The sequence below is a fragment of the Cydia splendana genome, chromosome 2, assembly GCF_910591565.1.
Source record: "Cydia splendana chromosome 2, ilCydSple1.2, whole genome shotgun sequence".
Lineage (NCBI taxonomy): Eukaryota > Metazoa > Arthropoda > Insecta > Lepidoptera > Tortricidae > Cydia > Cydia splendana.
In genome coordinates this window covers 3,762,327-3,775,835 of record NC_085961.1, presented here as the reverse complement: position 1 = coordinate 3,775,835, position 13,509 = coordinate 3,762,327, and the positions used below count along the sequence as shown (strand labels likewise).

At 35.7% G+C, this 13,509-nt stretch overlaps 1 protein-coding gene across 2 annotated transcripts in view; it reads left to right on the top strand.

Moving 5' to 3' along the window:
- LOC134802541 (uncharacterized) overlaps window positions 1-4,600 on the top strand; it is a 95,239-nt gene extending 90,639 nt beyond the window's left edge. For both annotated transcript variants that reach the window (XM_063775207.1, XM_063775199.1), the window contains one exon: window positions 4,396-4,600. In XM_063775207.1, coding sequence (XP_063631277.1) covers window positions 4,396-4,532 — 137 coding nt within the window. In that variant the 3' untranslated portion in view covers window positions 4,533-4,600. The remainder of the gene's footprint in view (window positions 1-4,395) is intronic.
- The last annotated feature ends 8,909 nt before the right edge of the window (window positions 4,601-13,509 follow it).

Sequence of the window (13,509 nt, the reverse complement as noted above, 5' to 3'; positions counted from 1 at the left end):
CTTTAAATAAGGAGGAAAGGAACCGATACTTCTAGGCCTACTACTTGTAACAACAGACCAAAAATACTCTCAGGCTAGATCGATCCAGAAGGCCGACTGGGAAACACGAAAATCGAAATTTCGTTAACTGCCTCTCTTTCGTTCCAAAGCAAGAGTGATAGATAGGCAGATAACGATGTTTCGATTTTCGTTTTTCGTGGTAGCTACAAGTCCGGGCCGAGGCGTCCATCACTTCGTTTTCTATGACTAGTGATCAGTGACACATGGCGCTTTCTATTCTAGAAAACTGAAGTGTCGGACACCTCGGCTCGGACCTGCCGGCCTAGCCAAGGTGACAATCGCTATCGCTACGACAACGGAACGCTTTGTGTCTCTATCGCTTTTCAATATTAGTGCAACAGTGACAGTTGCGTTTCGATCTTTACGGAGCATAAGCGATTGGCATGTTGGCTACGCGGTCTGGACAGTTCTAGCGTAAATAATCCTTTAAGTTTGAATGGACCGAGATACCTCGTGGTATAAAGACTGCAGTTTATGGACCGTAACGTTTAAGACGTTCTCCTAATAGCCACTTTAGTGCGGATATAGCGTGGAAATGGACACTAAACAGCTTGATGAAAATGCTTGGTTTTAAGTGAATTATTTTTATCCTTCTGTGCATCTGGTTGGGACGGTTACGTCTTATGGGTTACCTTTTGAATCAAAATAATTGCAGTTAAGTATAGCACTAAGTTTAGAAGCAAAATCATAATCAAAATGGTTTTATTTCAAAACAATGTCGTTCTTTAATTAATATTCAATTTTTACTCCACATAGTTTCTTTCAGAACCCTTTATGAAGGTCAAATATTAAAATTTTAATTTTATTAAATAAAAGTATTAAATGAAATAAATAAAAAAAATCGGGCAAGTGCGAGTCGGACTCGCGCTCGAAGGGTTCCGTACCATATAAAAAAAAAACAAAAAAAAGCAAAAAAAAAACGGTCACCCATCTAAGTACTGACCACTCCCGACGTTGCTTAACTTTGGTCAAAAATCACGTTTGTTGTATGGGAGCCCCATTTAAATCTTTATTTTATTCTGTTTTTAGTATTTGTTGTTATAGCGGCAACAGAAATACATCATCTGTGAAAATTTCAACTGTCTAGCTATCACGGTTCGTGAGATACAGCCTGGTGACAGACGAACGGACGGACGGACGGACGGACGGACAGCGAAGTCTTAGTAATAGGGTCCCGTTTTACCCTTTGGGTACGGAACCCTAAAAAAGAGCTCTATTAATAATGATAAGAGAATGTCTTAATATTATGTAACTACTTTTTTTTCACATGTGCAATCTGTTTTCCCTTGACAGAACACGCTCACGACAGAACAGCATCAAAAAACGTGATCGACCTTTTCTTAAGTTAGCGTCTATTGGGTACCTGTACGGCTACCACCAGTTTTGACATTGACAGATTAACTCGCATCTACGTAAATTACTTTCTATACATCTCGCTTGCACTAATATGCGAGTACGAGCGAGATGCATAGAAAGTAAGTTACTTAAACGTGAGTGAATATGTCAATGTTAAAACTGGTGGTAGTGCTTCTGTTATGTTTTTGGTCTTGTAAAGGAGCATCCACACTGCAGTTAACTTTTGGGGATGAACTGTGGAGCAACAGTAACTAAGTATAGTCTGTCGATTTGTAGCTGGCCCCGAACTGCTAATCCTTTGATTCCTTTGTCTATTGTTAAGTAAAAGCGCACGTGCTACTTACCTGGAAAAAAGGGTCTTAATTTATTCTAATTGGCACTAACGCGATCAATTTTGTGACAAGATGGTATCCCGAATATTTTCCCTGATTATGAGTTTACATATTACTAAGGTAGAAATATGAATAAACCTTAGGAAATGTTTTGACGCAAGACGGGTAATAGAGTAAGCTATTTTAATAGATGAAAAACTTTAGTGAATGCAATTACAAAGTTTGCAAGATGGAAGTACTTTAAGTTCTTAACTTGACAGTAATAAGCCAGCTTAAGAATTCTCTTCAGGATGGTGGAATCGAGCATTGATCTAGGTCGAGTAGAATTAGACCAAGAAAAGTCTGCAGAGATTTCGACAGCACCCGCAGTGCCAGTGTTATTTATACGTCATAATTTCATAGAAGTGTGACGTTTAAAATAACATCTATACTACGTGTGCCGTCAAAATCTCTGCAGACTTTTCTTGGTTTAACTCTAGCAGAAAAAGAAAGTTCTTGGCCTATTTAATTAGACACATTTTATTATTAACATTGTACCTACTGTTATTATGGATATCTGTTTCATGGATAGATTTAGCTGTCAAAATTGTAAATCGGAAATGGATTTGACGAATGGACATTGTGAAATCTGTGGGCTTATTTTGTTACTGACAGCGACAGGTTTGGTTCAAGTTTTGTATAAATTGTTCACCAAATTTTAGAAACGGACTTTTGGATAGAAATTATGTAGGTAAATGATTTACTTTTTACCCGATAGTGCGACATACAGGAGAGTAATAAGATTATGTAGGTACTTCCTATTGGATAAAATTAGTTTTCAATTAAAGTCCCAGAGCTTTGAACAGAAACAGTACAGGGCAAAATAATGGTTAATTTTAGATACTAAAATATTTTTATAATATAATTAATTCTACTTTTGTGACCCATTAGTGTATTGTTATGAGAAAATCTTATTACACAAATCACCCTAGCCTTACAGCAAGCCCAATAAGGCATGTGATGTGGGTAATAGACGACGATATATAATTATAATAGATATATACGTAAATACGTAGATAACATTCGTGGCTCAGAAGTAAATATATGTAATGAACACACAAAATAAATAATGTAGCACAAGGAATTGAACCCGAGACCTGCTTTGTACGCAGGGTTCCTACTAACTAGGCTAGGAGGCCGTTAATTATAATTATCGTGAAAGGCTATTTAACAAAGGATGGTTCTATTTCACTATCAGTAACTTAAGAAATAATACTGAAATACTTCAGTAAAAGCAACAGTAAGTACTAGAACCAAAAGAAATGTTCACCGCCTGCTAAATGACTGGATGATAAATCCCCAACATTAGTGCGATGGCGGCCATCAGTAATACTCGCGCCGTACTAATGACGTACTTTATATAGCTTATATCTGCTATTTTACTAATATAGGTTTATTGCTGAATGTTGGTTGTGTAAGGCAAACTAGGACAATTGCGTGACGTACTTTTGGAAGTTTTTTGTTATATGTAATACTCATATATTTTATTGCGTTTCATGTGTACAGAGGATCTTATGATTAAGTAGTCTCAACATGAACCCTGTAAGGGTATAGCAACATAAACTACCATAATTATTTACAATAGGAATGAAATTGAAATATTTATAACAAATAATGCTCGATATATGGCACCTCGTTGTCATATATTTTGACAATTTATTTATTTAAACTTTATTGAATAGTAATAATAGTACAAACGGCAAACCTAATGCCAGAAGGCATTCTCTACCAGTTAACCCTCGGGCCAAATAGAGAAGACATATTACAAGAATTTACAAAGTACGAAAAATTTAATATTACGTATAAATGTTTATGTTAGACAACATACTACTTCAAATATACATACTGCTATAATATACTTACTTGTACATACATATACATATATATATATATATATATATATATATATATATACATACATGAGTCGCTTAACTCGAAACTCGGGTAAATCCATGTGTAAGATTATGCGATTTTGGTATTAAGAAAAGGTAATAGGGTATATCTGCTGAGAGGGTCGAATGGATTTAAGCGACACACAAATACAATTATATAATATATAAACAGTGTAAACACTTAAGTTTGAAGATGACACGTACTGGGACAGGGAAGAGCCCTCGGATGTCATCTTAAATGAAACAAATTTATTTCTTTAGCAGTTCGCATAAGAACAAATATGCATAACTACGCTAAAGTTACCGTTTGACAATATACATATATATTATGTATACTTCACGGCTAGCACATTACGCCACAACTTGAGTTCGTGATTGTATCAAATCAAGCCGATCATCTAGACGCCACAGATCGCAGCACAGGTCCTTGACGCACCATTTGGCGTTCCCTCCTGGTGACCCCTTATCTGAGATAGCTCACACACTCACTGCTGTGGCGCAACGACCCGAAGTGGATCTTGGCCTCCGAGACCAAAGGCCCCCATGCTACTCTGTCCAAAGCCGTTTCTGTCCAGTCGACGGCGCCGAGTTCGCTAAGGTCTTTCTGCACTTCGTATCTCCAACGGTACCTAGGGCGTCCAGACGGCCTTCGGCCACTTGGTACTCCAGAGTTAGTTAGCTATAAACTTCTTTTAAATAACCTTTGTTTTTCACAGGTGAAACCCCGGCAGCAATGCAGCACGGCAACAACTCGTCAGCCCGAACCACCAGTCTACACTTACTGGCCAGCGGTTTCGTCTATCTATTGGCGTTAAGACTATTGCTGACACAAATATCTTTAGAGTACGGATAGTGATAAAAGCGTAAAATAGCATTTTGTTATCCCTTTCCCATAGTTGAGAAGAAAAGTAGCTCATTTTGTTAAATAATTAACACGTTCCCTGTGTACCTAGGAACCAGAAATTGAGTCCTCACGTGCAACGTGTTTTTTTTTGTCAAAAGGTTCATAGCCAGTATGTGCATGCAAATAAAAAAGACCTAGCTCAGACGTGTAAATTTTGGCAATGCTTTAAGTTTATATGGGGTCGTGCATCATTAGTGGTGCATGCACGTATCATATGTACCCTAAAATGCTACACATATGATGCATGCACAGGGAACGTGTTAAGGATGGATGCTGGTGTGTATTTAGCACTACGATTTTCCATCCCCGGTAAAAGAGGCAGAGGTAAACCGAAAACAAGATGGAAGGACGTAGTGCTAAAAGATATGATTGAGTGCAAACTGTCCGACAACGACGTCGAGGATAGGGCGAAGTGGAAGCGAAAGAGACGGAAACCTGACCCCATCACCATGTGGGATATATAGCTCGGAAGAGAGAGAGGATGCTGGTGTGTATTGGGGTTTGTTTGAATACTGGTCTGGACGTTGGTATTCAGCTTTTTTTGTACAGTATCGGCCCGATTCGAACTTTAAAATACGTCTATAGACGTAATATTTGACGTATCTTAAAGTTCGAATTAGGTCGTAAGTCATTTAGTACTAGCGGTTGACCAAAATCAGCTGCAAATGGTGTTAAAGGTATGAAAATCAGTACGATTAATCTTTAGGCCATTTGAATCAATTTGACCGGTAGCACCAAAAAAAGAAAACAAACGGAAAGGAGTTATGACGTCATCTTTTTTTTGTAAGGAAAATGAAAAAAAATGTTCAGAAATCTATCGTGTGTGGTATTAAATGAAAGGGCATTTTGAGTCGGTTCTAAAAATATATCACATTATTATATTTCCGTCACTTGAATTCAATTAAAATAAAAATCATTTTCAGGAGGTCCCAGGTTCAAATCCTGGTAAGGGCATTTATTTGTGTGTTCATCATCATCATCACACAAATAAATGCCCATATACATATATATACAAGCCCTGATAAGGGCATTTATTTGTGTGATGATGATGATGAACACACAAATAAATGCCCTTACCAGGATTCGAACCTGGGACCTCGTGATTCATAGGTCACTATCGACTAGGCTAGGAGGCCGTTTCATTGATAGATTGATAGATCACAATTTGTAATAATAAAAAATAAAAAAAAAATACTAAAACTAAATATTTTCGAAATTAATTTCTTAAGGTTAGATATGAGGATATTGGGTATTACTTGAGGTATATTTTACAAAAAATAATGCAACGGTTTCGTATCTAGAGGAGCCCAAACTTGGTATGTTTTGAAAATTATTTTTATTTTAATTGAATGCAAGTGACGGAAATATAATAATGTGATATATTTTTAGAACCGGCTCGAAATGCCCTTTCATTTAATACCACACACGATGGGTTTCTGAACAATTTTTTTTTAATTTTCCATACAAAAAAAAAGATGACGTCATAACTCCTTTCCGTTTGTTTTTTTTTTTGGTGCTACGGGTCAAATTGATTCAAATGGCCTAAAGATTAATCGTGCCGATTTTCATACCTTTAACACCATTTGCAGCTGATTCCCGAATTTCAGGCTGTACCGCTATCGCTAATTTTATTCCACCAACACAATATCTAACGATGGTGTGTGTCTTGGTTTAGTTCGTACGGTAGGTATTATTATTCGTAAAAATATAAATAAAATATTTTCAATCATGTTGTGTTTGAGTTTAGCTGCAATAAATTTTATTGTGATTTAGATATTTTCGTGTGACTTAGCTTAATTTGTAGCTTAGTTGAGCTAATTAATAAAGCGTCTAATGCATTGAGCTACTTTTCTTTTTCACTACACCTTCACTGTTTATAATAAATAATTATGATCTGGTGTTAAATATGGTGTTTTTCCAGCAAATGTATAATGTCTGTTTGTCATTTTCTAGAATTGTTTATTAGGAAAACCGTATAAATTACCTATATTTTAGACAAAATGTTATATTTAAATGATATAATATTGTTGTGATTGTATTTATATTATTTATCAGCTATTTTTTGTTGTTATTAGAAAGCCCATGTAAATTTAGCATTGCGTTAAAAACCATAAATTGTCATGTCCTCAATAATGAAAAGTTTTATTTCTTACATAGGAATTTGGCTATTATAATTATGTAGTAATTTAAAATTGGATTGCTCTATATTTAAAAATGTATTGCCAATAAGTTAAAAACGATCAAAACTGTTTTTGAACTGCCTTCTTTTAATATACAAAATTTGAATTTTCGCTAGCAATAAGATTATTTTATTAAAATGCAATAAACTAGCTGAAAAACACCAAAATATTTTTCAAGGTTTTATCATGTATCACAGTTAATAAATAAAAGTATACCAGTTGAGTACAATAATGTTAATGTAAATAAATTGTGAAATAATTACTAACAATAAGTATGTATTAAGGGAAATGTAATTATCGACACTTGGATTTAAGAATAAATAATAATTTTGAATTCAACGTGCCAAGCTCGTTTGTTTTATTTATGAATTATGCTATTTTGTGTAAGATTTTTGGGCCAGCTTAAAATTATTTCCTTATTTTAATGATAATCATTAAAGTCGTATTCAAAATTAGCCAGCTCAGTAGATATTCAGAAAATCAAACAAATGCTGTTAACCCATAGCGAAGCGAGCATACGTATCGAACGAAACACAACTGTCACTGTCACACTAATATGGAAGAGTGATAGAGAGAAACAAAGCGATTCGATGGCGAAGCGCAAACGATCGTCACCTTGGCTACGCCGCCTTTTCAGGGCCTACCTCGAACCACGTTCGACGTGTTACCTCCCTGTCACACTTATGTACAAATTTACAAGTGCGATAGAGAGGGAACACGTCGAAAGTGGTTCGTGGTAGGCCCTCAGATTACCAGCCTATCAACTACTGCGTCCCACTACGCGTGGACAAGTGAATGTAGGGAAAGTTAAAATATAGTTACCGAATGGGCTCCGTGTGAAATGTGCGCCCAGCCTTATACTCTGTATCTTTAGGTATTTAAATAAAAGTAAACAAAATCTACCTTCAAATGGCTTCTCAAGCCAGTTGAGGGTAGATGAAAACATTACACAATCAAATAATGTAGGTTAAAGTCAGGTCGTTCAGTGATCCAGGTGGTTTTGTATTTGGTCGGTTAACCAATAAACGTTATAATAAGGTACCCAGAGACGTACAAATTATTTGTATACTTTTATTTAAATACTTTAAGATAGGTACAGACTATAGTGTATGGAATCTTGCAAACAGTAACTGCAAGAGGCAGGCTCGTCCTTTGTTCTGTGACACCATTCACGGGACAATTCACACAATATCGCCTCAACACGACACGTGTTACAAGCACAAAGCATTTTAGCTAGTTATTTCTTGGGCAGTTTAGTAAATTCAGGGGAGAAGGCGAAATATGTATCAACCCGTATAACAACCATATGAAAATGAAACCTAAAGGTACCGTTCGAATTAAGACTGCACCCAAATTACAGCTCCAGTATTGCAGCCGGCTGCATAAAAAAAATCAGGAGGAAATCAGGAGTATCATCAACATCAAAGCATACCAAATGATAAAACTTATTCCAAATCCTAAACGTTGAATACGCCCATGAATCCCACGATACAATTTATAGTGGCATTATGATTTAATGCTATTATTAGTCAAAGGCGATATTTTGTACTAAAGGCGAATTTAGGGTAGGTATTGCCAAACCTGAGCTTCCATGAATTGCAACATTGATAACGGAGTTTGGTTGTCATGCGTGGTGGGACAAAGTCACAGTCACGGAACTCACGGACTTTAAATAATTGAAGCGCCACTTAGGGGTTTCTTTTACAAAGTTGGATTTTTTATAGCATAGATAAAATGTACTTCAACATTCTCAATATTTTGTAATACCTATAAGACGTATCCAGAAAAGAGGCGATACTTCGGCAACTTTTCGCAACATAACAAACAACTTTAGTTTTTCTCTGTGTAAACCCCGTACTTATCAAAACATTTGTCACTGAAAAGTTACGATTTCGCCCAAGCAACCTAACATTAAAACTGTATCTTAATTCTATAGGAATAGGGTTTTAAATGGTAAACTGCGCCTACAATATCCGTATTTATACACAATCTCTTGCACACGCCTGTCGGGGACAGACATGTTCTTTGTCCCGGACACCATTCATCGTTGGGACAATCCGAGGTGTTAGCGATTACGTGAGGGATAGTTATGGGGGATCAAGTGTTGGTGCGTATTCAGATTTGTGAGAAGATACCGAGGCTTGAATAACTGTGTAACTTACGAAACCGGTATTAAAACGAAAATAGAAGTGTAAACTGAAATTGATGTGTGTGTGTAATTGTGTGCGTGTGTGTGTGATTGATGTGTGTTTTTGCATTTACCGGTTTATATCCGCAATACCGGTTATAAATAATAAATGGTATGCTAGACAAATTGCAACGCTTTTATTTTATTTACCAACTCTCCTGGCATTGCCTCGCTTGTCGTTTGATCCGGTTCATTTAGGTAGGTTATAACATTTTTAATTTTGTCGCCATCTTAAGACCTCGAATATAAAAAAACCGGTTTTATCTAACTACGCTATGCAGGTATTTGTGCAATTGTCTTTTTTCTAGTCTTAGCGTTTTCCTGGGTAGTCTGGGGTCAGTAATTGATACATATACTTACTGTTACTGCTGTTATGCCTTACGGCAGGGTCATCAGGGAAACTTTATTTTTTTCAAATTTACGTAATTGTTAAAAACGTAAGTATACGAATAAAGTTGGTGTCATTACAAAACGGAGTACTTTTTTCACAATTTTCAATAGATAAATTATATAATACCGTAAAATCAGGTAACTTTAGTCTACAACTTACAACTATGGTCCAAATTCAAGTTCCAGTAAAAAATAATTATATACCTACCTACCTAAGTATTTTTCAAATTCTGTTGATAATATTATAATATAGAAAGAGCATTCGCGTATCTAAGCTCCAAAATAAATGTAACGAGTATAAATCATAAAGGCTCGTTAAAAAACAACGTTAAAATTGGACCATAGTCGTACTTGGCGATTTTGTATTTGGTTGGTTAACCAATAAATGTTATGTACCCGAAAATGTACAAATTATTTGTTCACTTTTATTTAAATATCTACCTAAAGATACAGAGTATAAGGACTATAGTTACCTGATTTTGCGTTACCTGAAACATTCAGGTATTGCATAATTTATTTGCGTTTCAATGATATAATTACCCACATCTAATATCTATACATAGCGACCATTGAATAGAACCCCATATCAGCCATCAGTTTTACGAGTGAAGCCCAACCCTAAGGCACTTAAGTTTAGCGATTCCCCGAAATACGTCATATCTCTGTCTATCACCCTTTACAGAACGCCTCGTCATCTGAAGGCCTACCACGAACCACGTAATACGTGTTGTCTCTCTTTCGCACTGGTAAATTCGTACGTAAGTGTGACAGGGAGGCGACACGTCGAACGTGGTTCGCGGTAGGCCCTCTGACCTTAAGTGGAAAATGCTAATCGGTAGATATGGAATTCATTGCATTAGTGATGTAGATAGCTGCATATAAGAAACATCTCAAGGTAAATAAATAGGTACGTATTGTTTTTTTTAAATTATTAAAACCTTTTTAATTATGCCGCTAATATTTGATACACCCATATAATAATCAACGGGATTTGACGAAAACGCATTATCAAAGTAATATCCAAACTGATAAATATATCAACTTCATTAAAAACCTTATGGCTCCTCTACACGATGCGCCAACGTCGGCCAATCCAAGGGACGCATTTATGCGTAGAGGGAGCAAGTGATATTGCTATCTCATTCTACCGCATAGCTGCGTCCCTAGGATTGGCCGACGTTGGCGCATCGTGTAGAGGAGCCATTACTAATAGTTGCAACTAACAGGTTTGACCGTTACACTAAATATGGTCATATTACAAGATTTAAAGTTCCTAAAAAAATTACTGGGTATATACTAATTACAAGTACATATGTAACATATGTACCTATAACAAATACTTGAATCTCTTGAGACCGAATCTTATCAGCCCCCCCCCCCCTTCTTAGCCTTGCATTTCAGCTGTAAGGTATGGTGGGCTAAGACTATCACCGGGGCAAGTCAAACACTTGTATGGAATCCTCATACGGTTTGTCTTGCCCCGAGCAAAATAAACTGTGTTCATCTTACCCCACCTTACCTTACTTGTAACTAGCGTCAAACGGCGAAGCGAACATTCTGAATATATCTATCTATCTAATCTATCTATCTATCTAATCTATCTATCTATCTATCTAATCTATCTATCTATCTAATCTATCTATCTATCTATCTATCTATCTATCTATCTATCTATCTATCTATCTATCTAATCTATCTATCTATCTAATCTATCTATCTATCTAATCTATCTATCTATCTAATCTATCTATCTATCTAATCTATCTATCTATCTAATCTATCTATCTATCTAATCTATCTATCTATCTAATCTATCTATCTATCTAATCTATCTATCTATCTAATCTATCTATCTAATCTAATACCTTTAAACGAACAATTCCTGTTTATTTACATATTTCGGGGATCTCGGAAAAGGCTCTAACGATCTCGATGAAATTTGCTATATGGTGGTTTTCGAGGGCGAAAAATCGATCGAGCTAGGTCTTATATCTGCAAAAATGCGCATTTTTGAGTTTTTATGTGTTTTCCGAGCAAAGCTCGGTCTCCCAGATATTGAACGATTAGTTTAATAATATATGCTTATCAGGGCATAAATGTCCACTGGGGCAGCAATATCGTAACTGACCCCATAATTGACATTAAAAATGAAATAATGATACCGTTTAATTTTCCGTGACGCATTTCACTTTACAAGGTTCAGTACAAAGTGGATTCAGTTTAACGTGATTTTGATTTCAGTGCCATAATTAGTTCAATTTCCGAGTTAAAGGGCCTTATTCAGAAAAATAATTTAGCAACAATGCAATATGAATCTTTCGTGCTTACATTTATTCGTTGAGACATGGAGAAAAAATTAAAGAGGATTACAAAATATTGCAATTAATTATTTGTTGTATTTACTCTACTGGAAATGATTCATGTTGTAAACACAGATCTACAATGTAATTTCATTGTTTGTATCTTAAATTCCGACGACGTTGCGACGTTGAGTTGCTGTAGACCCGTTTGTGTAATTAAATATGTGTACAGATCTACATTGTATTTTGTACATTGAACATGCCTGTCAAATATCAAATGTGCGACCAGAATCAGAAAATGTCAAGTGTCATTGAATATATTAAATTCATAGAATAATATGTGATTGTGTAAATTATTTGTTATTGTAACAGTATATTCCAAGATATAATCACCCACCGTACGCGCCATCTAGCGTTATTTCGTCGCATTACTTGAAACCCCTAAGCACATCACTGTTAGTACTCGAGTTATATTAGTACCAGTTAGAGGGAAACTCAATGGATGGCATTTAAATCAATAAAGAAAAACTCAATGACACGTGACGTCACGTCTTCCGAATCTTACCTGTCGCGAGTCGCATTTTTTCCCCATCACAAAAAGTGCACAGCGCCGCTGAAGAAGTTTTCACTTCAATAATAAACGTAAGTGTACGCGATTAAATTCCGTTTCAGTTTTAATATTTATAAATGAAAATCGTATTAGCTTAAATCAAGATGTTAGCGAAACTCGTGGTAGACGTACATGTAAATAAATGTAACAAGTCTAAGATAAGACTTACACGTACTTAAGAGATTAATTCTGGATAGCATAACTTCAACCCACTCTGATTCCAATATAATTTGAACGCGTTAAATCCACATTCAAAATGAGGTTCAAATATCCTCGTGTGTGACTAAAAGCGTATGTCCCATGACCGAAATTAATTTGTCACGGCACGAGTGCCAACTGTTATTAAAAGAGGACATATGAGTGGATTTCGTTAATTTCGGGGATTTATTCTTAATTCGGTGTTTTAAACCGCAGATCAAATAATATTCATTTTATATTATTTTACAAAACGTTTCTTTTACAAAACAGATAAAAAAAATTAAAAGTACAAATAAAATAATAATAATTTAGCCTATATACGTCCCACTGCTGTGCACAGGCCTCCTATTAAGCACGAGAGGGTTTAGGCTATAGTCTCCACGCTGCGGGTTGGGGACTTCACACACACCTTTGAATGTCTTCGCGGATGTAGGTATTATGCAGGTTTCCTCACCATGTTTTTCTTCACCGAAAAGCTAGTGTTAAATATCAAATGTTATTCCGTACATAAGTTCCGAAAAACTCATTGGTACGAGCCAGGATCTGAACCCACGACCTCCGGATTGAAAGTCAACGTTAGATCCACTCGGCCACCACCGCTTTCAAAGCAGTGTTGGGCATTCAAGAATAAAATCATTATTTGAATAAGAATTCGTAGGAATAAAATCATCTCGATTTTATTCCCGTCAAAAATATTCAAATAATTTTGGTCGGGAATAATTCGTATGAGAAAAAATTGAATGAGAATAACTTATTCTTAATCAAATAAATATAATCATGATTTTTAATCGAAATAATATTCCACGAATAAAAATGTAGTCCGGGTACCGTATAGGTACTAATTACGTATAGTTAGGTAGATGTAATAGTAGTTAGTCTCTTGTCTAATTTATACCTATTTTATGGAATAAAATCTTACAAATTGACTGTCGCAGAACGCATAGTTTCAGTAACCGTATTATTTTTAATTTACTAACCAAATCATTAGGTTCAATTTAGCTGGTCTAAGCGCTTTGTCTCTATCACTCTTACATATTAGTGCGATAGAGAGACGGAGGTA